Here is a 22,219-nt window from a genome sequence, read left to right on the forward strand (position 1 = left end):
ACCCTGTCCACCAGTGACCCTGTCCACCTGTGTCCCTGTCCACCAGTGACCCTGTCCACCAGTGACCCTGTCCATCAGTGTCCCTGTCCACCAGTGACCCTGTCCACCTGTGTCCCTGTCCACAGTGAAGACAGTTCTCCGTCACCATGGACTGAGAGGACCAAGAAAGAAGCTCCAAAACCTTCAAGCTGGACTGAAACCTGCAGCTGTCCACATGGACGAGACAAATGTCTTCTGGAGGACAGTCTGATGGTCAGACGAGACAAAGACTGAGACAAGAAGGACGTTTGGACGAGTTGAGGTGAGTCTTTCAGACCTGAGAAGACTGAACCAGCTGTCAGGTTTCCAATCTTGGACTGTTTATCCAAGTTCTGTTCTTTTTAGGTTTTAGCTACTGTTTTGCTACAATTTCTTTCACTTTTTAATTTTACCTTCAGTTTTGCCTGTGTTAGGTTTTAGCTATGCTTTTTTTTTTTTGCTAACTTTAGCTTTTAGCTTCAGCTTTGATAATTCTAGTTTAAGCTTCGATTTTGCTGATTTTAGCTTCAGCTCTCCTTGTTTTAACAATGATTCAGCGTACATGCTGTATTTTGTTTTGTTTTTAGCTATTATTTAGTTAATTTTAGCTCTTAGCTAAGGGTTTTAGCTACAGTTTTATAGATTTTAGCTTGTTTTACTTTACCAATGCTTCAGCATATTTGGTTTGTTTTTGCTCTTTTTGAGCTTTTAGCTCATGTTTTACTGATTTTAACTTTAAGCATCTGTTTCTCAAAATCTAGCTACATTTAGCTTCTGTTTGGCTTGTTTTAACAATAACAATCCCGCTAACGGACTTCAGCAGCCATTAACGACTCTTTCCTGTCAGAATAAAAGCAGCGGCTGACAGAAGAAGAACGAGCCGACGTTTAACGAAGGAGCACCAGCGAGCAGCCGAACTGTGGAGCTGAAGAGTGGGGGTGGGGGGTGGGGGGGGTTAGGACCTTCGGCTGCTTTAGCACCTCAGTTCGGCTCACGCTGTATCTGGATGAGACCCGAAAGAAACAATCAATTCAATCAGCTTTCCATTCAGGCGCAATTAATGGCTCCATTAATTAACGAGCCGCGGTCACAGCTGCCGCATTCATCCTCTCATTAGCCGCCTTCATCGGCGTCGCCTCGTTTGTTTGTTGCTCAGGAGGATTCGTGTCAGTTACTGAGCTCTCCAGGAAGGAGGGTGTCGATCATGTAACTGCCTGTTAGCAAAATATCTTCTGACGCAGATGACAAAGGGGTCAAACGTCACAAACGTTTCAACAGACGCTGAGCTAAAACACGTACTGGCGGGTGATATGCATTCCTTCGACTACTTTCAGTATTTCCTGAGGTGAGTAAACCCCCGGAAGAATGCATATCGCCCGCCACTTTGGTAAAGTTTGAACAGACATCAGTTAGAGTGTTGGGGATGACTCTCAGCTACTCTCACGCCGAATTTTAGCTCAATATCTGTAAAACTTTTTTGCTAACAGACAGACAAACAGGAATTACATGATCGCCCATCTTTTATGGCATCAGGAGATTCTCGTCAGCGGGGAGAGTTGAGCAGAGGTGGATAACTTACCTGCCACTGAATTGGGGCGGGGCATCACGAGGGAAGAGGTGCCGTGGGCGTGGTGCTGGGGGAGGGGTCTTTTCGGCGCCGGCGGGGTCCGGAGCTCTACGATCTCAGTTCTGGGCGGGGCCTCGGCCTGTTGGACCGACAGGCTGTCTCTGGGGTGGCCAGGGTGGCGTTCCTCGGGGGCGCCACCCGCCACGCCGGAGCTGCCGTCGTCCTTCGTCGGAACCTCACCGGACGTGCTGCGCTCCTCATTCTCCGAAGAGCTGGTGATGGTCGCTGGGCGGCAAAAAAAAAAAAACATTGTTAAAGTGGCCGAAAATATATTATATTTATATATATATATATATATATATAATATATATTTTAAGAATATTATATTCTTAAAATGAACCAGAGCCCAGTTTGAACTGCAGAAACGCTGAAGCTGACGTGTTTGAGCTAAAAGCCGAAACTCACAGAACCTTAGCTAAAAGCTAAAAGGAGCAACATGTGAGAAAATGCTACAATAATGAGCAAAACTCTATTTAAAAAGATAAATTTAAGAAAAAGTTACCTAAAATCTAAAGGAAGCTAAAATAACCAAAAGATTTAGGCTAAAAGTAGCAACAGGCTAGCTAAAAGCCTAAAGTAGCGAATCGGTACCTAAAGTTTAAATGGTAGCTAAAGCTAAATGGAGCAAAAGGTTTGCAAAAAGTAGCATAATGGTAGCTAAAGGTATCAAACTGCTAGCTGTGGTATCAAAAGACTAGCTAAAAGCTAAAAGCCAAAAGTGAGAAAATGCTAAAGTAGCAAAACTCGAGCTAAAGATAAGTTTAGCAAAAAGCTACCTAAAACCTAAACGAAGCAAAACAGTAGTTTAAAGCTAAAAGTAGCATAATGGTAATTAAATGTAGCAGAATGGTAGCTAAAGGTATCAGACTGCTAGCTACAGGAAGCATAATGGTAGTTAAATTAGCTAAATAGTTGGTAAACGTAGCAGAATGATAGCTAAGAGTATGAAAATACTAGCTAAAGGTATCAATAAGCTAGCTATGGTATCAAAATACTAGCTAAAAGCTAAAAGTCAAAAGTAAGAAAATGCTACGTAAATGTAAAAACTCTAGCTAACAGATAAGTTTAGCAAAAAGCTACCTAAAACCTAAACGAAGCAAAACAGTAGCTTAAAGCTAAAAAGAGCAAAAGACTAGCTAAAAGTAGCATACTGGTAATTAAATGTAGCAGAATAGTAGCTAAAGGTATCAGACTGCTAGCTAAAAGCAAGCTAAAGACAGTTTATTGATCCCAGAGGGAAATATTCTACACTAAAACGGTGAGCTGAAAGCATTCACATTAAAAACACATTTCCTGATCAATACTACAACAAACTCCTGGATCAACGAGTTTTTCTGCTCTTTTGTAATCAACTATAAATATAAACTCTATTTTAAGAGCAAAAAGTGTCCTATTTTGAGAGGATCGGGCCCGAATGCAACAAAGACAGCAGTGTCCCAGATCTGACAGGAGGAGCCGAAGCCTTACGGCTGAAGTGGCACAAAGCAGGAACCAAAAGCAGCTCTGGCTTTGGCAGGAAATCTGATTAAAACTCAGCTTTTTATTTTCTTTCTGCTGTGGTTCAGTTTGGGTGAATGGTTTTAAAGTTTCACCTATAATTCCGCTGTCTTTGCTCTCCAAGGTGGAGTTGGGGCTCCGGACCGGAGGCCCAGGGCTGCTCACAGAGATGAGTCCAGAAGTCGGACACGGCGCCGGGCTTCGGGCCGGGCTTCGGGCCGGGCTGCGGGCCGGGCTGCGGGCCGGGCTGCGGGCCGGGCTGCGGGCCGGGCTGGAGAGGGTCCCGCTGGGGCTGGAGCCGGAGCCACAGCGGGGCGAGGATAAGGGCAGGGACTGGGGTGGGGGCTGGCCCCCGACGCCGGTGCTCTGGGTGGAAGTGGGGCTCTCCGAGCAGGGGGAGGCGGTGCTGCGGGTCAGGGTGGAGCTGGGACTCCCCCCGTGGGCGGAGGCGTCGCTCTGGAACAACGGGAGTAAAACGAAGTTAGAACGAAAAAAGACCTGAAAATCACAACTAAATGTCAGAAATCTGGGCGTGTATCTGTGCTGTTTTAGCTGCTCTTACAGCAGAACCTTCGGCTCGTTCAGCTGATGGCTGCTGTGACTTTCAGCTTTTATACATTTTAAAATATTTTACTTTATTTGCAAATATTTCCCCCATTGAAATACACAGAGATCCATTCAGCTCCTTAAAAAGCTTTTAATCTGCTTCAGCTTTTATGTTTTTGTTACTTTCAGCTTTTAGCTTTTAGCTATTATCTACTTTTTTCCCTGATTTTAAGCTTTTAGGCACAATTTTGTTCATTTTAGCTACGAGCTCTGGTTCTGTGAGTTTCAACTTTTAGCTACTGTTTTTAGATTTTAGCCAAAGATTAACTTTTATCAAACATTTAGCTAATTTTAGCTTTTCACTACTGTTTAGTTAACATTAGCTTTTAGCAACTGTTTTGCTAGTTTTACCTTTTAGCTGTGGTCTTGTTAATTTTACCTTTTATGTACAGTTTATCTAATTTTAGCTTCGGTTTGTTTAATTTAGCTTTTAACTACATTTTTTCCCCTGATTTTAGCTTTCAGCTACTGTTTTACTATTTTAAGCTTTTAAGCACTGTTTTGCTCATTTTAGCTTTGCGCTATAGTACTGCGAATTTCAACTTTTAGCTACTGTTTTGCTACAATTAGCTCTTGCAACAGTCAGCTTAAGCTATTCTTTAGATTTTAGCTATTGTTTTGCTAATTTTAGCTTTGAGCCACAAGTTTGCTACATTTAGCTTTCAGCAATTGTTTATGTTCTTTTTGCTACTTTTAGTTTTTAGCTCCCATTTCGCTGGTTTTAGCTGTTAGCTACCATTCTGCTGATTTTTGCTATTTTTATCTTTTAGCTAGGCTTTTGCTACTTTGTTTTTGCTGTTTATAGTTTGCATTTTGCTAGTTTTAGCTAGCCTTTATCATTGTTTTAGCAACCGTTTTGCTACTTTTTGCATCTTTTCTCCTTTAACGAGTGCTTTTCTAAGCTTTTAGCTAATCTTCTGCATTTTTCAGCTTTTTTAGCAAATTGCAGAAAATCGCTGTTAAATTTACGAATAATAACACAAATATAAAAGTAAAATCAGAATCTGAGATTAAAATCTGATTTTCTTATTTGATTTCTGTCGGCGAAGGCGGTGAAAACACCTCGTTTTCCTTTTGAAGACGTTTTTACTTCTTCATTCCTGACGCAACGTTTCTGCAACTCAGGAGCCGACGGAGTTTAACCCGATCCCCGTTATTCCCTTTGTACCCAAAGCCTCGTCTGTGGCGTAGCTGACTGAAGCCGGAGCCGAGGAGCTGGAATCAGGCTGAGAAAATGGGCCAACGCAAAAAGGCACGGCGGCAGAGAGACGCGGGAGCTGAACGCTCGATGAGCTGAAAGCCCGATGAGCTGAAAGCCCGATGAGCTGAAAGCCCGATGAGCTGAAAGCCCAATGAGCTGAAAGCCCAATGAGCTGAACGCTCGATGAGCTGAAAGCCCGATGAGCTGAACGCTCGATGAGCTGAACGCTCGATGAGCTGAACGCTCGATGAGCTGAAAGCCCGATGAGCTGAAAGCCAGATGAGCTGAAAGCCCGATGAGCTGAAAGCCAGATGAGCTGAAAGCTCGATGAGCTGCTCATTCAGAGGAGCCGAAGCTGAAAGTCTGCAGAGCTGCGACCTGAAACTCCAACTACTGAGCTCCCTAAAGCCCAGGAGGAACTGGTGCTTCATTTAAGCTGAGAAAATTAAACTTTCAACACAGCAGCTAAAAGCGAAACCCAGCAGAATGGCAGCTAAAAGCTACATGTAGCTTAAGAAGGCAAAAACAGAGCAAGCAGACCTTAAAGGGAACAGTGTTTTCAAAGGAATTTCGTGTATTTCTATGGGGAGCTTCATTGTAAATTATGGTAAATATTTCAAAAAGTATAAAGGTTACAAAAACCAGAACGAGCCGAATGTTTGGATGCATGAACGGCTAAAATGGCACAAAGTCTGCAGGCGTGGTAGAGATAAATACAAAAACCTTTATATTTAGTTTTCAAAGAGAGCATCAGTCATCACATTCAGGGCTTGAAAAGGACAGAAACCAGCATCCTGAGCTATTTAATGTCAATCAAAGACCTGTCCCACCTTCTTGTCCCTGCGGTCCTCCATAGGGGAGCTAGCGGCGCTGGACGTTGCTTCTCCCAGTAAGAAACATAGTCTGGTCATCAGTTCCTGGGAGGACAGGGAGGAGCTGAGGTGGGGCTCCACGTGGACGTCTGACAGAAACACAGGCTGATTAGCGGGGAAATGGACCGCGGGTCCGGTCCCCGGCCGCATACGCCTGCCAGGTGCTCTCAGTCAGGAGACGGGTGGTGCATTTCAATGACGGCGGAAACCGGGCGCTGCACTCATTCATCAAACCGACGGTCTGATCCCCGCGGGGCTCCGTGCGACACCCTTCAGATCTCCCAGCAGTCCCACGTTCCTCACACCTCGTGTTTGTGCTGTTCTCGGCTGAGTAACATGCATACTGAGTAGGCAACCGAACGGGATGATGATGACGGGACATCACGGATTACAGGAACAGCTCACTCCTCCTCACAAACGTTCACTTCTCACTCCCGACTCGCCGTTTAAAGATCGTCTGAACCTTCAGTCCTTCTAAAAACAGGTCATTAAATCATTACTCCACCCTTAAAACGAAGACAAACTGATAAAGTTTCAGTATTTTCGACCAGCATTCACACTTTTGTTTTCCTGGTTTTTATAATCTGACTACTTCTGCATAATTTGAGCTGTTTTAGCTGTTTATGTGTCAAAACGTTCGGCTCATTCAGAAAATGGCTTTTTTAACTTTTATACTTTTAAAATATAAAATGTTAATTTCTTCAATCTCTTCGAAAACATTCTTATCTTTAAAATCTGCTGCAGAATACCTGCTTAATTTTGTCTTCTTATGCTGCTTTTAGCTAGCCTTCTGACACTTTAGCTTATAGCTACCGTTCTGCTACTTATAGCTAGCCTTCTGACACTTTAGCTTATAGCTACCATTCTGCTACTTTTAGCTTTTAGCTAGCCTTTTGATACTTTAGCTTATAGCTACCATTCTGCTACTTCTAGCTTTTGGCTAGCCTTCTGATACTTTAGCTTATAGATACCGTTTTGCTACTTGTAGCTTTTAGCTAGTCTTTTGAGACTTTAAGCCAGACTAGTGCTACTTTTAAATTCTAGCTAGCCTTTTGCTTCTATACCTTTTAGCTAGCCTTTTGATACATTTAGCTTGCAATTAGCTTTTTGTTACATGTAGCCTTTAGCTACCTGTTTGCTACTTTTAGCTTTTAGCTACCCATTTCATTACTTTAGCTTTTAGCAAGTCTTTTGCTCTTTTTGCATCTAGCTACCTTTTAGCTACATTACTTTTAGTGAAACGTTCCCTACCTTTATCTTTGAGCTAGTGTTTTATTTTTTTCAACTTCTTCTGCATATTTCATCAAAGTTTTAAATGAAATTCAGTTTCTGCAGTTAAAATATGAACTAATTACTGTGATAAAATAATAAATAAATAAATAAATAAAATAAAATAAAATAAAATAAAATAAAATAAAATAAAATAAAATAAAATAAAAAATAAAAAAATAAAATAAAATAAAATAAAATAAAATAAAATAAAATAAAATAAAATAAAATAAAATAAAATAAAATAAAAATTGAGCCGACAGTTCTGCTCCATAAAGTGCAAAAATCCGAGCGGGAAAAACTGGTAAAAAATCCCCGTTTCTGCCGTCGGCTGAAACTGAAACATCAACCTTCTCTTTGAAGTTACAAGGAGCCCCTCTGAGAGGTGCTGAAGGGGCCACATGTGGCCCCAGAGCCGCAGCTTGGAGACCCCTGGACTGAAGCTAAAAATCAGAGGAGCCAGGGATCTTTTCAAGAGGCAGACCTGATTATCTCTGACAGCTGAAAGAATGGACTGAAACCTCAGAGAGGGTGTGTGTGTGTGTGTGTGTGAGTACGGGGGGGGGTGAAAACTTTGCATTCAGTCAGCGGAGCCGTGAGACCCAATCTGGAGCAACATGAGGACATTCTGAATGTCCAGTGCTATTCATCAAACCACCTGGCAGTTGCCAATGGAAACGGGAAGCTGAGAGGTGCCTGGCAACAGGGATGGAAGATGCCTCACGAAATCTGTTTAGCCTAAGGGTAGCCCTCTGGTCAAGAACACGCACGAAGAGAGAAAAATCATAAAAAAATAAAAGCTGGAGGAGATCTATTTTCACCCTCCTGTCTTCGATGCAACGCTGAGTGAAAAACACACAACCTCACTTTAAAAAACACACATCCTAAAGGAAGAACTTCAATCCTTCAGGGTGTAATTAAAGCCCTCACTTTCGTCTCGCTCACTCAGATTCGCTGATTAACACCTGGGAGATCGGACACGACGCCGAGCACACGCCCATCCCGTTCTCACCTCTGGGGTCCGTCCTGCCACGGCGCGAGGCGAAGACGAGAGGTTCCCTCGCTCCGGGAGAGCCGTCCACATCCTCCGGCTTCCTCAGCCGTCCTTCAGCCACGGCGGCGGCGGCGGCGGGGGGGAGGAGGCAGCGGGAGGGAGAGGGAGGACGAGCAGGCAGGGGAGGGAAGAAAGTGAGAGAGGAAGATTAAGCCCGCACAGATGAGATCTGCGCTGCAGAATTTGAATTGTGTCCCAGGAGTTTACAGCAGAGCGTGCACGGAGCGAGCCGCGCGCACAGACGGCGTTCACACTGAATGTGGGCGTTTATCTGTGATATATTACTGGTGTGTGTGTGTGTGTAGGTGTGTGTGTGTAGGTGTGTCTCGACTTATGCACCAACATCTCAGGGCTCATTCCGGGATTTAAAAAAACAAAAACAAATCTCTGAAACGTGCTGATTTATCTCAGAGGAGCTCACAGTTTGAATTTATAAACTCTGCAGGTTTTCTGTTTTTTTACTCGACCAAACAAAGAGCTGAAGACTCAAACACCGCAGACGTTAACTTGGGCTCAGGCGGTGCCTACGATGTGTGCAAGAAAAAAGGTAATGAGACCTGTTTTTTTTCTGAATGGCAGGCTGGACCTGCTGCAACATACTGCCACCTAGTGGTTCCTTTAAGACGGGACACCCCCGGAAGGCTACAGGAGCTGTTTCATGGGCGATCATGTAATGAGGTGGGTCTGTGTGTGAAGGATTCACTTCTGAAAAGGCTGGATGTAAAATGTAAATAATAAACAAAAATAACAATAATTTAAAATGTCATAAACCATCTTATCCACAGTGGAATCAAAGGTTTCAACTTATAAATGATATCCTTTTTTTGTTAAAGAAAAAAGATCATTTTAATACGTCTCTTTAAAGATGTTCCAGATGTTTCCCTCTTCTTCTCTCATCAGTCTGTAAACATCTGGACCTGAGGAGATCCTTTCCAGAGGCACTAATGCACCCCCATACCATCAGAGAGGCAGGCTGACCTCAGAACAGTTCTCCTCTTTGGTCCAGAGGAGACACATCTGTTCACATCTGGCTTCTTCTTTGCCTGATAGAGCTTTAAGCAGCATCTGTGGACGGCACGGTGAACCAGAACCAGCCTTGACCTTTGACCTCAGAGCCTGGTGAACCTCTGCCCATCTTCAGCCTCTAAATCCTCTTTTTTTTATCTCCACTCCTCTGACTGACCAGCTGAGAATTAACCTCGTTAGTCACTAAAAGCTCCTCCAGATGTTTCTTATTGGTATCTTTTATGTTTACAGCCTTTTGTTTCCTCTTGATCAATGTTTAGAGATGTGTTGCTGCCATAAAATTCAAATTTATCTTATTTTAATCAGTGTTTAAACTAAAAAAAAATGTTCTAAAACCTGGAGATCCTTTCCAGAGGCACTAATGTACCCCCATACCATCAGAGAGGCATTTTCTGAACTGTGTGCTGCTTTTAACATTTTACACAACATTTCAACTTGAGCCTGATTGAAGATGGCCGCCACAGCTAATCCACCTTGAGTATTTTACAGATGTTGAGTTAAACTTCTGTGTGGTAGTAGCTGTGAACGATCCCTAACTGATACTTTGAGGGCTTATAGATCGAACGAGTTTGTTGTTTGTCCCTTTAAGAAAAGCTCTTTTAATTTTTATAATTTTTCCACATTATCGAAGCAAGCTGCAGATCATGAAGAATTCACAGAATCCGTCTTTTCTGGTTGTACGTGTCGTCAAAAGCAAATAAAAGCGGCGCACTTCATCATGAATGTTGTTAAAGTTCAGCCTCCTGCTGTTAGCTTGATTAGGATGCAGAAATCCACCGTTTCAGCAGAAGAAGCTGCATAATGAAATCAGAAGAGCGGCGACATGAATATGAGCTGGAGCTTCGGTTCGTCTCGTTTCTTACAGCCGAAGGGCCGCTCGGTGTCCGATTCTCCGTGCTGTTAGCGAAATATCTCACCATCCAGTGGGTGAATTTTAACGAAACTCTCACGGGACGTGCAGCTGCAGCTGGCTAAGTTTTCAGAGTCGAGTCACGTTCAATATGGCCGCCGTAGCAAAGACATAAGTGATCATAACTCAGTGGGTTGTTCAGACGTAGAGCTCGGATTTGCCGTAACGTCTCGTGATCGTCGGTTTGACTCGAGGCGGCGGGCGACATGCATTCCTTCAAACACTACTAGGCTTTTCATGAAACATTTAAAATAATGACTAATATTGTTTGCCAACAAGCTGATCCCAGCTTCATTTAAACGGATTAAAGTATATTTATGTTGTTATCAGAAGGTCACAGTTTAAAGTTTCATTTCTGTGAATATTTTACGTATAGATTCATATTAACCTAATTAGGGTTCTTTGCCTGCAGTTATTTTGCTGAATTATTTACTTTGACAATCTGTCTGGTGTTTTTGGACCCCGAGGACACCGTCTGTTTGTTCTCGGAACAACAGAACCCATCGAAGATCCCTCCTAATCAGGGGAAGATCCCTGCAAACAGTCTGCTCCCCGTGCAGCTGCTCGCTTCCAGCGCTTCAATGCGACCCACCTGCAAACCTGACGCACGACCGGGACGACGCCACGTCTGCCTGGTGGGGGAGGAGAGGGGAGGACGGCAAGGAAATGGACACGCCCTTCGTCAGCCTCTTCAGCTTTCTCGGGGTGCCAACATGGCCGCGGTGGTGAGCGGCCCGCTGCAGGAAGGCTGGCTCGCCACCTGCACGGGAAAGATGGCGGGCGGGCGTTGCTGCATGAGGTCATGGAAAGTTTGTAACGGCAGAGTCTATTTACAGGCATGACATCACTCATTTAACAGACTACATCTGTCACATTAAAATTCAAACTTTCAATCATTTTTACATTCATTGCAACGGCAGCCATTAAGCCTGATTGTGCACTCAAAAAGACATTATGCAACTCAAGGAAACTTTACTGCAATCTATAATGATTGACACGGTTTGCTCTGTGATATAACTCAACCCTTCGCTTCCATCTGTGATGACTGAGCCTGATTTACTGCCGCGATGCTGAGCAGAAAAAAGGAAAAATCTTCCAAATCTGCATAGAATAATACGTGATGAGATGAGATGAGATAAAACGTAAAATGAGGTGAGAAAAGATGAGATTAGACAAAAAGATGAGAGGAGAAACGTAAGGAAAGGAGGGAAGAGATCAGTTAAGATGAGACAAGATGATAAAAGATGAGATTATACTAAATCAAATGAGATTAAATAAGATAAGAAACCAGATATGAGACGAGAGAATAGATGAGATGAGAAAGGAGATTAGATACAGTGACAAAATATAAAATGAGATGATAAAAGTTTAGATTATACTAAATAAAATTAGATAAGATGAGATCAGATAAGATGACCTGATATGAGACAGGATAAAATGTAAAATGAGGTGAGAAAAGATTAGATTCTACCAAATAAAATGAGATCAGATGAGAACAGATAAAATGACATGATATGAAAACAGATATGAGACAAATAAATATATGAGATAAGAAGGAAAGATAGGATAAGATGAGAAAATACAAGTCAAGATAAGAAAAGATGAAACAAAATCAGATGAGAAAAAAAGAAATGAGGTAAGAACATAAGATGAGATGAGAAAAGATACGTTCGGATGAGATAAACTGAGATGAGAAAGGAGATAATATGAAAATATAAAATGACGTGATAAAAGATTAGATTATACCAAATAAAATGAGATTAAATAAGATAAGATGACACGATATGAAAACATATGAGACAAGGAAATATATGAGATAAGATAAGGAAAGATAGGATAAGATGAGAAAAGAAGAAATTAACTAAGAACATGAGATGAGAAAAGATACAGTGACAAAATGTAAAATAAGATAGGATAAAAAATGAGATTATACCAAATAAAATGAGATTAAATAAAATGAGAAAAGATAAGATGACATGATATGAAAAGAAATATATATGAGATGCGATAAGAAAAAATTAAATAAAATCAGATCAGAAAAAAATAAATGAGATAAGAACACAAGATAAACTCAGATGAGAAAGGAGATAATATGAAAATATAAAATCAGACGATAAACGATTAGATTATACCAAATAAAATAAGATTAAATAAAATGACATGATATGAAAACATATGAGACAAGGAAAGATGAGTTCAGATTAAAAAAGACGGACATGTGATGAGAAAGGATGAAATAAGAAAATGAGAGGAGGTAAGAACATATAAGATGAGATAAGAGAAGATCAAATCTGTTCAGATGAGATAAGAAGAACGAAGGTAAGTAAAGATGAGGAAAGATAAAATGAAAAATGATAAGATGATGTTCAGAAAGAACATCTCTGTTCGAACGCTCGGAGCCACAAACAAACTCCTGGATCTGAATTTAACGAGCCTGACACAGTTCTCATCCTCTTCCCAGAGCATCTCATGATTAAATATTAATGTTCATCATGGTCGCTCTCATCCTGAGCTCCTCTTCATGGATCACCTCCGTGCTGCAGCTTCTGAAGGCGAGGAGCGGCTCCACAGACAGGAAAACAACATCAGCAGGTTCGGCTCATCTACAAACCCAGAACTCTTCACCATTCTTTTTATTTTAGTAGGTCAGGACTCCAACTTCTCCTGACACACTTAATACGAAAGCAGCGGGGCACTTTGTGAAGGACAGAACATCACTGATGAATTAGGCTAATTGAAATGGCTCCTCTTATCTCACCCAGGAGAAGACAGCCCGAATTAAAAAATACAAAACTACCTGATTTATATCTGTTCTCTTTGTGTTTTAAATAAAACTGCAAGGCAGATGTGGGCCATTGCAAATTAACTCTGGCTGCAAATGTTCTGCAGCTTCTGTTCATAATAGTAAAATAAAATAAACAATAAATGAGGAAATTATTTGCACATTTGTGTCCCAGGATCAAAGAGCAGTGTTTTAATTTTTACCTGCATGCTTCTGGATCTTTTTGTCTCCATGTTTTCCTCCTCCCTCCCTCCTGCTTCCAAACACAGCTCTGAACATTCCTGGGCTCTTCCTTCTCTCTGTGGAAGAAAAACAATAAATAAATAAAAATGAAGTCTTAATTCCAGGTGAGTTCTGAGGCTCCAGCTGTTCTTTACTCTGATATCTGTGTAATAAACGGTGCACCGTGGAGCAGAGGTCAGCTCACCTGTCTTCAGGTCTCCTCTGATGCCTCCATGTCCGGAAGCTGCAGGGAGAGGACCTGAGCTCGCGGAGTCCAATTAAGAAGTGCGCTGCGCTCTGGAAGTGATGAAAGGTGGCAGGCGCGCGCGTGCGCGTCCTGCTCGTGCGCGTGTTGCCTCGTGATCCATATCTGACGTATCCCCGGATGAGTTAATGTTTTATTTCGGTGTGCTTTTATGTTCTAACCCGAGGCGTGGACTGGTTTTCTTGTCTGAGAATCATCAGCGCGGCTGCTTTTTATGATGACATCCAAACTCCTAATCTGTGTCGCCATTTTAGTTTTAGAAAACCATTATTGAATCACGTTATTTAAAAATATTTTATATAAATCAAATATATCCAGCTAAATAGAGGGGAATCAAACTATTTGAAGTGACGTAACACACTTTGGAAATCAGGACGTTTCTTTTTCCGACCGCTAGGCGGCGATAGAGGCGTGTTTCTTTAACGCCTCAAGGTGGCGCTAATAAGACAAGACAACCACCTATATAAACTAGAAGCTCACCTCATAGCAGCCCTTTCGCTGGTTGGATTCAGGCAGCTTCAGTTCATAATGTTATTAAGTTTTAAAGCTTCATTGCCTTCTCGCGTCAGGGTGTCTCGTAAGTATTTCTGCTTCGTTCAACAACCGGAAACAAAAACAGAGCACCAGTTTACGCGCATGCTCAGTTTTATTACGTTAGCCGTTGAGTGAGCACGTGTACGTTCGTGGTTAGCTAGCTAGCTACGCTCCGTGTTACCATCGGACACAAAACATGGACTTTAAACTGATCCAGACAACTAAATAAATTCAAAAAATGCATGTAAAAGACACCAAAGCGTTGATGGGATTGTTTAGCTGGTTTAAGGAGGGAAAAATGTCTAACGTGGAGGTAAAAGTTAGCATGTTAATCCTGTTCTGAACGCTGTTAAGTTTGTTTTTATGCTGTCTTTAGATGATTATTTAACAGATTTAAGCTTGTCAGATTGCTGTTGACAGGCAATCGCTTAACTTGAACTATGGCAACATATAATCAGATCTATAGTTTAAAAGATTTGAGTCATTATCTGAGTTGAATTTGGATTTTTTTAAATCAAATCCTTCATTATGCTGTTATAAAAATTAAACTGTATTCACTAGCTCATATTTCTTCCCAACTTGTTGTAATCATGTTATATAGTATGAATATCCTACAAGTTTTAGTGTCAAATTTGCATTAATTTGTTCTTTTTGTGTTCAGATGCCCAGATGAGTCACCTGTATGAAGCAGGTAAAGGATGATGGATGTGTTCGAGCTTCAGTCCATTAATGTGATGTTTGCACCACCAGCAGGAGTTTGAAGCAGGTGATCAAACTACAGGATGGCTGCTGAGTTGAATGTGGAGGTAAATCTTTGTAGGCTTTATGGAGACCTGCTTCCTGTTTTGGATCAGGAGCTGCATCTTTGACAGCCCGGGCTCTCTGTGGTGAGATACCCTGGGTTTTATTTCTGCAGATGCAACATTAAACGTCCCCGCGCTTTCTGCTCGCCTCTGTTTCGTGGCGTCTCGGATTGAAGAGGGGAGAACAAACTCGTCCGGTGTTTGAAACAAAACTATATTTCGACAGAACAAATGCAGCTTCCTTCTCCTCCCTCTATCCTCAGAGCCTTCGCGGTGACGCGTGACCGGAGAATCCAGCAGATGTGGCGCAGACTTTGTTTCCAGGCAGTAAATGCAGGTAAGTTCGTGTTGTCGTCTTTAAACGTGACGTTTGCATCCACTGATAGACCTGGAGCGGGCTTCTTTGGCTTCTTGGTTTGCACAGAGATGCTAAACTGAGCTTTCCTTGTGCTTTCTGGCTGCTAAAAAACATAGCAGCACAGAATAAACTGAGGAATACATACAAACCTAGTGCTTGATTGAATAGTTGCCTCTTTATTCTCTGAGCAATGCAGATAAATGAGCTTCTTAAATGCAGCTTTTTGTTGTTTTTTGCTGTTGTAACCCTTGAAATATTATTCTTGCAGACGAACGGGCCCTTTCTGCAGAACTCCTGATGGGAGAATCGATGATGATGATCCGTTTTCTCTCCTGAGCTTTTAGATTCTGGTTTGAAATAAACTATTCAAATCCTGAATGCCTCTGATTTCTAGGCTTCATCTTGGAATGCTGAATGACATTTTTATAAGTAGAGAAAAGGCATTTTCTGCTACAGTGTGATGAATGTTGAATTCAATGAATCCATCAAAATGCCATTTCTCACCTTTCAGTTATAGAGTTGGTTATAAATTGAGTACAGTCCATTTACAACCTACATGTAATTCAACTGGTGTAAAGGTTTCAAATAAGCTAAAACTGAAGTTATGGCTAAAAATAAAAATGCTAAAAGTATTAAGACAAAGGAGCAAGTGTGCTAAAACTGTTTTCAGACTTTCTGCAGCGTTTTCTTTGGGGAGGAACTAAAAATAAATTTAGAAAGTTACAGAAACCAGAAGTCAGGGCACCAGTGTCCTGAATGAGTTTAATGTTTTCAGATAAACGGCTAAATTCAAGTATGCAGAAGTGGTCTGATGTCAGAAAATAAACCTCTACAGACTCCTGGATTCTCTGAAGTTCACATTTTGTTCAGGACCAACAGGAAGGTGATGCTTTTCACGCTGTAGTGAGACCGTTGGATAAATATCTGCTGCGTCATCAGATCTGTGAAGGCTCAATTGTATTTATAAATGTATGACAGGAAACAAAACTCGTTTCGATGTGTGAAGTTCTGCAACAGAATGAGACATAAGTAGGTCAGATTTCCTGAGTGAACTCATTGTTTCAAATAAATTAGACATCTGTTCTAAATGAACAGCGCAGATTCCAGATTTCAGTCCCAGAATCGGCTAAAGTAGCTTGTTTACAACTAAAGGATCAGTTTCATCACAACTGGGGTTGTTTTTAACACTAGATATTACGTTTAGGAGCCTGGAAGGTTTTATGGCTCCATGTAAACTTTATTCAGGAGGAAAGATGGTTGAAATGTTCCTCAAACACAAATAATAAAATATATCCATGGAGAATCTGTGACTCGTCTTTTCTTAATAAAACTGAGGCCAAACTTTGTTCCTCCGTCCATCTGATCTCGGCTTTGTGTTGTAAATGTAGAGCAGTGATGGAAAAGTTTTACTTAGAAGTCGCTTTGAGAAAAGGAAGGAAATCTGATCCTTATCCAAACTAAAGAAGCTGAGCTGAGTTTGAAATCTTAGTTTTATTGAGGTTGTATTTTCTGTTCTTGTGTTGAAGCTGATCCATGTGGGAGGTGTTCTTTGCAGGTAAATAAAGAAATAAAGATTTAAAATACCAGGAACTCTACAGAAAAAGGTTTTATTACTCAAGTCATTAAATCTAAAATCGCAGTGAAGATCAGCAGAAATTCACAAACGTGGTTAAAACCGGTCTCAGCTGTATTTAACACCCAAAACGCTTCGATTTTAAACACGAAACTTTAAAAAAAAATACTATTTAAACACTGTCCAGTCTGATGGGCGCAGCGTTTAAGTCGGGGAGAGTTTTACCTCGAAGGTGTGGAGGGAAACGAGAGCGTGGACTCGCCGTGAACGCTGGTGTGAGGATCTGAGGAGGACAAACTGTTCATAAAAACTCCTATTCGTCAGTCTTTTCCTCCCCCTGGTAGTGTCTGTACTCCGGCTTCAGCTCCCAGGTGTTCTTGTGGGTTCCCTTCACGTTGTAGATGCCGATATCTCGCAGGATTTCCTTCAGGTACGTCTGAGGGAAGAAAAACGACTCATTACAGGAAACAATAAAATCTGAATCGTTAAAAGATAAAACAAGAAGACAAAACAGGAGCTAAAAGGAGCAGAAGAAGACAAATTAGAGCCAGTTTGCTGATAATGTTGTTTTAAGGAACTGAGGAGATCTTTATACATTTGTAAGATCAGAAATGTTCCAAACATTAAAAGTCGTAGCGCTTTATCCCGAACTGAACGAGCCGAACGTTTCGACCAAGTTTTAACTTCAGAAGCTGCAGAATTAAGGTTCTCCAGATTTGAACTGAATATTCACCACGGGCTGTTTGGTGATGTCCACCAGGTCCTTGATGTTGTAGTATTGGTGCTTCTCAAAAGCAGAAAACAACATGTCCAACACCTGCTGCTTCTCCGCTCTCGCCCGCTTCCCCTCCTCCTTCTTCTTCCTCTCGTACTCGCGCTGCAGCGGGGGAAATAAAACGGTTAATTAGAACTTGGTGGAGGACAGCGGGGGAGGACAGCGCGCGGTTTTCCTCTTACGTTGTACTCGTGGTTGGCCACGGGTTTGTAGTTGTTGGTGACGGCTTTGTCCAGCTGCTGGGACAGCCGGGCCGGTTTGGAGGACTCTTCGATCTGTAACCTGTTCAACAAAGAGTCGAGTCGACACAAAGCTCCGATCATCTGCAGCGAGATCATCTGTGCTTCAGCTCGCCCTCCTCACCTCTTTAACTTCATGTAGCTCTCACTGACAGCAGGTCGGCACTCGGCTCTCTGCACCACCACTCCCTCCAAGGCTATCTTATCTGGAAGAAAACAGATTAAATTTAGATTAAAATAACAGAAAACTGTAATGTAAATATACATCATTAATAAGAAAAGAAGACATAAAGATCAACACATCTTATAAATAAAATAATGAGGTTAGCATCTTTTTAAACAACCTTTAGGTAATTTATCTAAAACTGCGACGGGATTAAAATGTCTTCTTAAACATCTGGCTGCAGGTGTTTCACTTAATTTAATTACCTTTTTAGTTGCAGATTCTGTTTTATCACTTTTATTGTTGTTTCTACACAGTTACGTGTTTTAAAATCTGTATTTGTATTTCTGACAGGACGCCGGTTGTTTACAGTAAACAACAGGTCTGTTAGCAAAACATCTCATGAGCGACAAGACGAAACTCCCAGAACGGCTTCATTGGATCCATCTTTCACACCTGACTCCACAACCACCGCGGGGGAGCAGGTCCAGTTCTGTTCAGGACCCGGCTCGACCCGGTTCCTCTTCGTGGGCTGAGGTGCGGACAGGTCCGCGTGACGTGCACGACAAAAGACCCGACCGATAAAACCTCTGTTCTGCTTGCGCTACAGGATCTGTATCGAGGCGTTTGTCGGCGAAAACAAGACTCGACTTTGTCTCTTTCTGCTAAGAATGTTGGACTCACCTGGACCCGCCCCCGAACCTGAGCTGCTGCTGTCAGACCTCTCCTCTGACTGGCCTACAGGGAGGGAGGGATGGTTGGTAAACATGAAAACAAACGCAGGGTTTAGCCCCTGACGGACATGTTAAAAGTCACACAGCTTCACGGCACACACGAGCGTGCACAAGAGCAAAGCAAACTGAAGCGCACAAATCCCCGAGCCCCACACCGATGCACAGGACAGGGCGGCACAAATGCTTATTCTTTACACTGGAAGTTAAAAAGCCAAAACATGGTTCCTGTGGATCCTGCGTGGCTTTCAGGAGCTGAAGAAAACAGCTCCGTGAAGCACAGAGACGTGAAACATGGCCGCTCAAAGGAAGCGCCGCAGCAGAAGTCCACCAGCGCCGAAAGCAAATAAAACAAAACCTCAACCAACAATCTGACAAACAAAGAAAATGAAATCCAAACCAAAGAAGCCATGCAGAAATAAACCAAATCAAACTGCAGCTATGATTCGTGTCGACTCATCCACTCAGTTATTCCCCAACCTGACAGAAAATACACTCCGGTACCAGCGCCGATCAGAGTCAGACTTCACATAACTGCAGGACAATCAAAGAGCGAAGCAGCAAATTTCAGGAAAACACAAAAAGACAAACAACACGTCGACTTACCTGCATGACATAACCCTGATTCTGAAACAGTTGGGACGTTGTGTAAAATATTAATAAAACCAGAAGGTTTTACAAATCTTAAAAACCCAAATTTTATTCACACCGGAAATGTGTTGAAATTAGGAAATGGTACAATTCTTTGGGGCAAAAAAAAAAGAAGATAAATTTGAATTTTATGGCAGCAACACATCTCTAAAAGTTGGTCAAGAGGAAACAAAAGGCTGTAAACAGAAATGATACGAATCAGAAACATCTGGAGGAGCTTTTAGAGACTAACGAGGTTAATTCTCAGCAGGTCAGTCAGACGAGTGGAGATAAAAAAAGAGCTTTTAGAGGCTGAATCTGTGGGCAGAGGTTCACCAGGCTCTGAGGTCAAAGGTCAAGGCTGGTTCTGGAACACTGTCTGTAAACACAGTTCACCGTGCCGTCCACAAATGCTGCTTAAAGCTCTATCAGGCAAAGAAGAAGCCAGATGTGAACAGATGTGTCTCCTCTGGACCAAAGAGGAGAACTGTTCTGAGGTCAGCCTGCCTCTCTGATGGTATGGGGGTGCATTAGTCCAGGTTTCAGAACAACATCTGCTCCCATCCAGGACTGTTGAACAGACAGAATGGGACAACCTCAGGTCCAGATGTTTACAGACTGATGGAGATGCTGCACAGAGGGGAAACATCTGGAGCATCTTTTTGCCATAAAAATCAAATTTACCCTTTTCCCTAAATTTATTAGTTGAAACGTTTGATATGTTTAAAATGTCTTGTTGTGAATAAACCATGGGTAATATTTGCAGATTACACAACATCCCAGTTTCTTCAGAATGTGTGTCCTCTGTCAGGACATCCTCAGACTAAAGTAAAAGTTTGTTTACGCACACGGAGACGATGACAACAGGCAACAGAAAAACTGCACTTAAAAAAGCAAGCAGCACAGAAAGCAGAACGGACACTTCCAGCGTCTCGTGGCACAGAAGCTCTGGACCCAAGTGAGATTATTTGGTGAACATTAAAAAATGTCCCATGATGCAGCAGAGGAGCTCAAAGCAGACACTTCAGACCAAAAACTCACCAGACGATGTTTCTGTGAAGACCGCCAGCATCTGACCCCCCACCGACTGCATGGTGAAGGGATGTTCGCGGGGAGCCGACACGGTCTTATCCTCTAAACCTTCGATCACCGTCAGCTCCTCGTTTAACGTGAAAGAAACCTGAAGAGAGCATTTTACTTCTGTTACTTTAAAGGCCACTGTAAGCAAAACATTTAGTTTTATTTGATCCCTAAATAAAACGGTAGATACGACACAACAAGTTCATTTTTAGTTCTATTGTTCTGTTTGTTTACTTTTAAATTCCAATTCAGACGTGTGATTTGCTTTGACTTAAAATTAGTTTTTATTAGAAATTAGCTCATGTACTGCAGGAGATGCAGCCATAGTCAGCTTTAATTCATGCTGTGGGCCAAAATAGACAATTAAACATTTATTAAACTCAAAAAGACTTGAGTAAAAGAGACACAGTTACTCACCTCTGGCTTTCCTTGGTTTCCTTTCCTTAAAAATGGAAGCAAAAAGCTTAATTTTACTTAACCGTCTGATCAGTAAAGCAGTTTTTTTTGTTTTAAAAATCATTTGAAATGTTTTAAACATGGTGTTTTGTTGCAACCATATATGCAGCTCTTAAACAACTCGATTTAAACATTAAAACGAATGTATTTAAGTATTTTTATTGCTGAAACGTTGCAGAAAACCTTCGGCTAACTTACAGACACGGTTTTTTTTCACATACTTGCAGATTCGGAGTCTCCCGACCTCGCCTCTGCCGCTTGCTTTCGCCCATTGCTGAGAAAGGTATTTTGGGACCTGTAAGGCGAAGCAAAACTCGATGTTATGAGGAGTAATTTATCACATTTACAAACAAAACATTTGCTTTGCATTAGCTTTGTTACCTAAAAACAGCAGGAATGTCAAATATTTCTGAATTATTTTTTACCATAACTTATGACAGATGTTACTAAATACTCCACTCCAAAAATAAGCAGTTACAAGTATTACAATCTAGCCAAAATACTGTGGTCGACAGTTAGCAGCTTATAAATAAAAACGTATAAGTATTTTATTCTGCTTTTATTTAATGATTAGTTACATTATAATGAGAGTTAAACCTGTTCTGTCATTTTAAATGCTTGTTTTAAACAGGCTTCCTTTGAGAAAAAGACCTGTCTTATTCAGATTAACTATACAAATAAAGATACATGCTAATGTAAACATGTTTCCCATAGCTATTTTGAATACAAGAATAAATTTAGCCCCTCTCAGCCTAACCGAATTGTTAATTTACTTTTGTACACAAAAGTCTAAACCTAACTATTATATTGTGATATATTTTCCAAGTTTATATATTTGAACACTACTGATTAGTTACGTATCTGACTGACTCTCGCGGATATACTAAGCTAACCTTTAGCCTAATATAGCCTCGGCTATGTTTAAACAAATAACAAGATTTTACTCATTTACTAACAAAAGTAAAACTTGACATAAACGTACCTTTACGAGCCACACACCCGTGTTCTGTTTAGCACCGGTTAAATCCACCTCTCCTTTTTCTGACATGTTTTAAAATGATGCTAACTTATCATTGATTCAACCGACATACGCATGCGCAAAGAAATACGGCGACCCTGGCGGGTCATACCAGTTTTCACTTTCGTCACTTGATTAAATATTTTATCCGTCGACACATATTAATAATAATAATAATTAATTTCTATGGATTTATCACATTTTTTCTACAGCATATGAACACGAATAAAATCCACCTTTTTTCTGGTATTAAAATGATACGAACATATATGTTCAAATTCCATACGCATGCGCACACAAGTACGGCAAGTCTAACGGGACATACAAGTTTTCTAAGTCTTACAGCGCAATGACTTATAGCGATTACATCCATCGACATATATTATTAATATTATATTTTTCTTTATATTCATTATCATATTTTTCACTGTTTACTTTATCTCCAATAAACACAAAAATAACAATAGTAATAATAAATTAATAAACTTTAAAATAATAAAGTAAAAGCTG

General features: G+C 41.3%; 2 protein-coding genes, 1 long non-coding RNA gene and 2 other non-coding genes across 7 annotated transcripts in view; 3 read left to right on the forward strand and 2 right to left on the reverse strand.

Moving 5' to 3' along the window:
- The window catches only part of LOC108247354 (protein TANC1), a 45,146-nt gene extending 32,005 nt beyond the window's left edge, over window positions 1-13,141 (reverse strand). Inside the window, exons 1-6 of the mRNA XM_037979839.1 lie at window positions 13,066-13,141; window positions 10,673-10,840; window positions 8,103-8,195; window positions 5,780-5,910; window positions 3,238-3,598; window positions 1,598-1,870 (exon numbers count right to left, since the gene is read on the reverse strand). Coding sequence (XP_037835767.1) covers window positions 1,598-1,870; window positions 3,238-3,598; window positions 5,780-5,910; window positions 8,103-8,195; window positions 10,673-10,840; window positions 13,066-13,141 — 1,102 coding nt within the window. The remainder of the gene's footprint in view (window positions 1-1,597; window positions 1,871-3,237; window positions 3,599-5,779; window positions 5,911-8,102; window positions 8,196-10,672; window positions 10,841-13,065) is intronic.
- A 637-nt stretch (window positions 13,142-13,778) lies between these two features.
- LOC108251234 lies at window positions 13,779-15,422 on the forward strand. 2 transcript variants are annotated; one of them, XR_001809333.3, is made up of 4 exons: window positions 13,779-13,926; window positions 14,545-14,689; window positions 14,950-15,023; window positions 15,313-15,422. It is a non-coding gene; the product is annotated as an uncharacterized LOC108251234 (long non-coding RNA). The 2 variants fall into 2 exon arrangements; XR_003038686.2 differs by lacking the exon at window positions 13,779-13,926 and adding an exon at window positions 14,002-14,196.
- On the forward strand, window positions 14,741-14,876 carry LOC112450137. The gene has a single exon (XR_003038689.1). It is a non-coding gene; the product is annotated as a small nucleolar RNA SNORA31 (small nucleolar RNA).
- LOC112450136 lies at window positions 15,057-15,189 on the forward strand. Its single transcript, XR_003038688.1, has one exon. It is a non-coding gene; the product is annotated as a small nucleolar RNA SNORA31 (small nucleolar RNA).
- A 1,210-nt stretch (window positions 15,423-16,632) lies between the features above and the next one.
- LOC108250723 (general transcription factor IIF subunit 2) lies at window positions 16,633-21,824 on the reverse strand. Of its 2 annotated transcripts, XM_017440738.3 has the most exons (9): window positions 21,674-21,824; window positions 20,913-20,986; window positions 20,653-20,677; window positions 20,197-20,335; window positions 18,479-18,532; window positions 17,756-17,837; window positions 17,575-17,674; window positions 17,351-17,494; window positions 16,633-17,053 (listed from the first exon to the last, which is right to left on the reverse strand). In XM_017440738.3, exons 1-9 carry the CDS (start codon window positions 21,737-21,739, stop codon window positions 16,931-16,933), a joined length of 807 nt encoding a protein of 268 aa, XP_017296227.1. In that variant the 5' UTR covers window positions 21,740-21,824; the 3' UTR covers window positions 16,633-16,930. The 2 variants fall into 2 exon arrangements, with proteins under 2 accessions (XP_017296227.1, XP_017296235.1); XM_017440746.3 differs by lacking the exon at window positions 18,479-18,532 and having other exon boundaries at window positions 21,674-21,823.
- Between the last annotated feature and the right edge of the window lie 395 nt (window positions 21,825-22,219).

Source organism: Kryptolebias marmoratus, linkage group LG15 (assembly GCF_001649575.2).
Source record: "Kryptolebias marmoratus isolate JLee-2015 linkage group LG15, ASM164957v2, whole genome shotgun sequence".
Classification (NCBI taxonomy): Eukaryota; Metazoa; Chordata; class Actinopteri; order Cyprinodontiformes; family Rivulidae; genus Kryptolebias; species Kryptolebias marmoratus.

What these genes read in the sequence shown, in the direction of transcription:
- LOC108250723 (XM_017440738.3), bottom strand. Translation starts at nt 21,739, where the DNA reads ATGTCAGAAAAAGGAGAGGTGGATTTAACCGGTGCTAAACAGAACACG. An exon ending in GGGAGACTCCGAATCTGCAA is followed by an intron (nt 20,678 to 20,912) that starts GTATGTGAAAAA and finishes TCCATTTTTAAG; the next exon opens with GAAAGGAAACCAAGGAAAGC. An exon ending in AGCTACATGAAGTTAAAGAG is followed by an intron (nt 17,675 to 17,755) that starts GTGAGGAGGGCG and finishes TTTGTTGAACAG; the next exon opens with GTTACAGATCGAAGAGTCCT.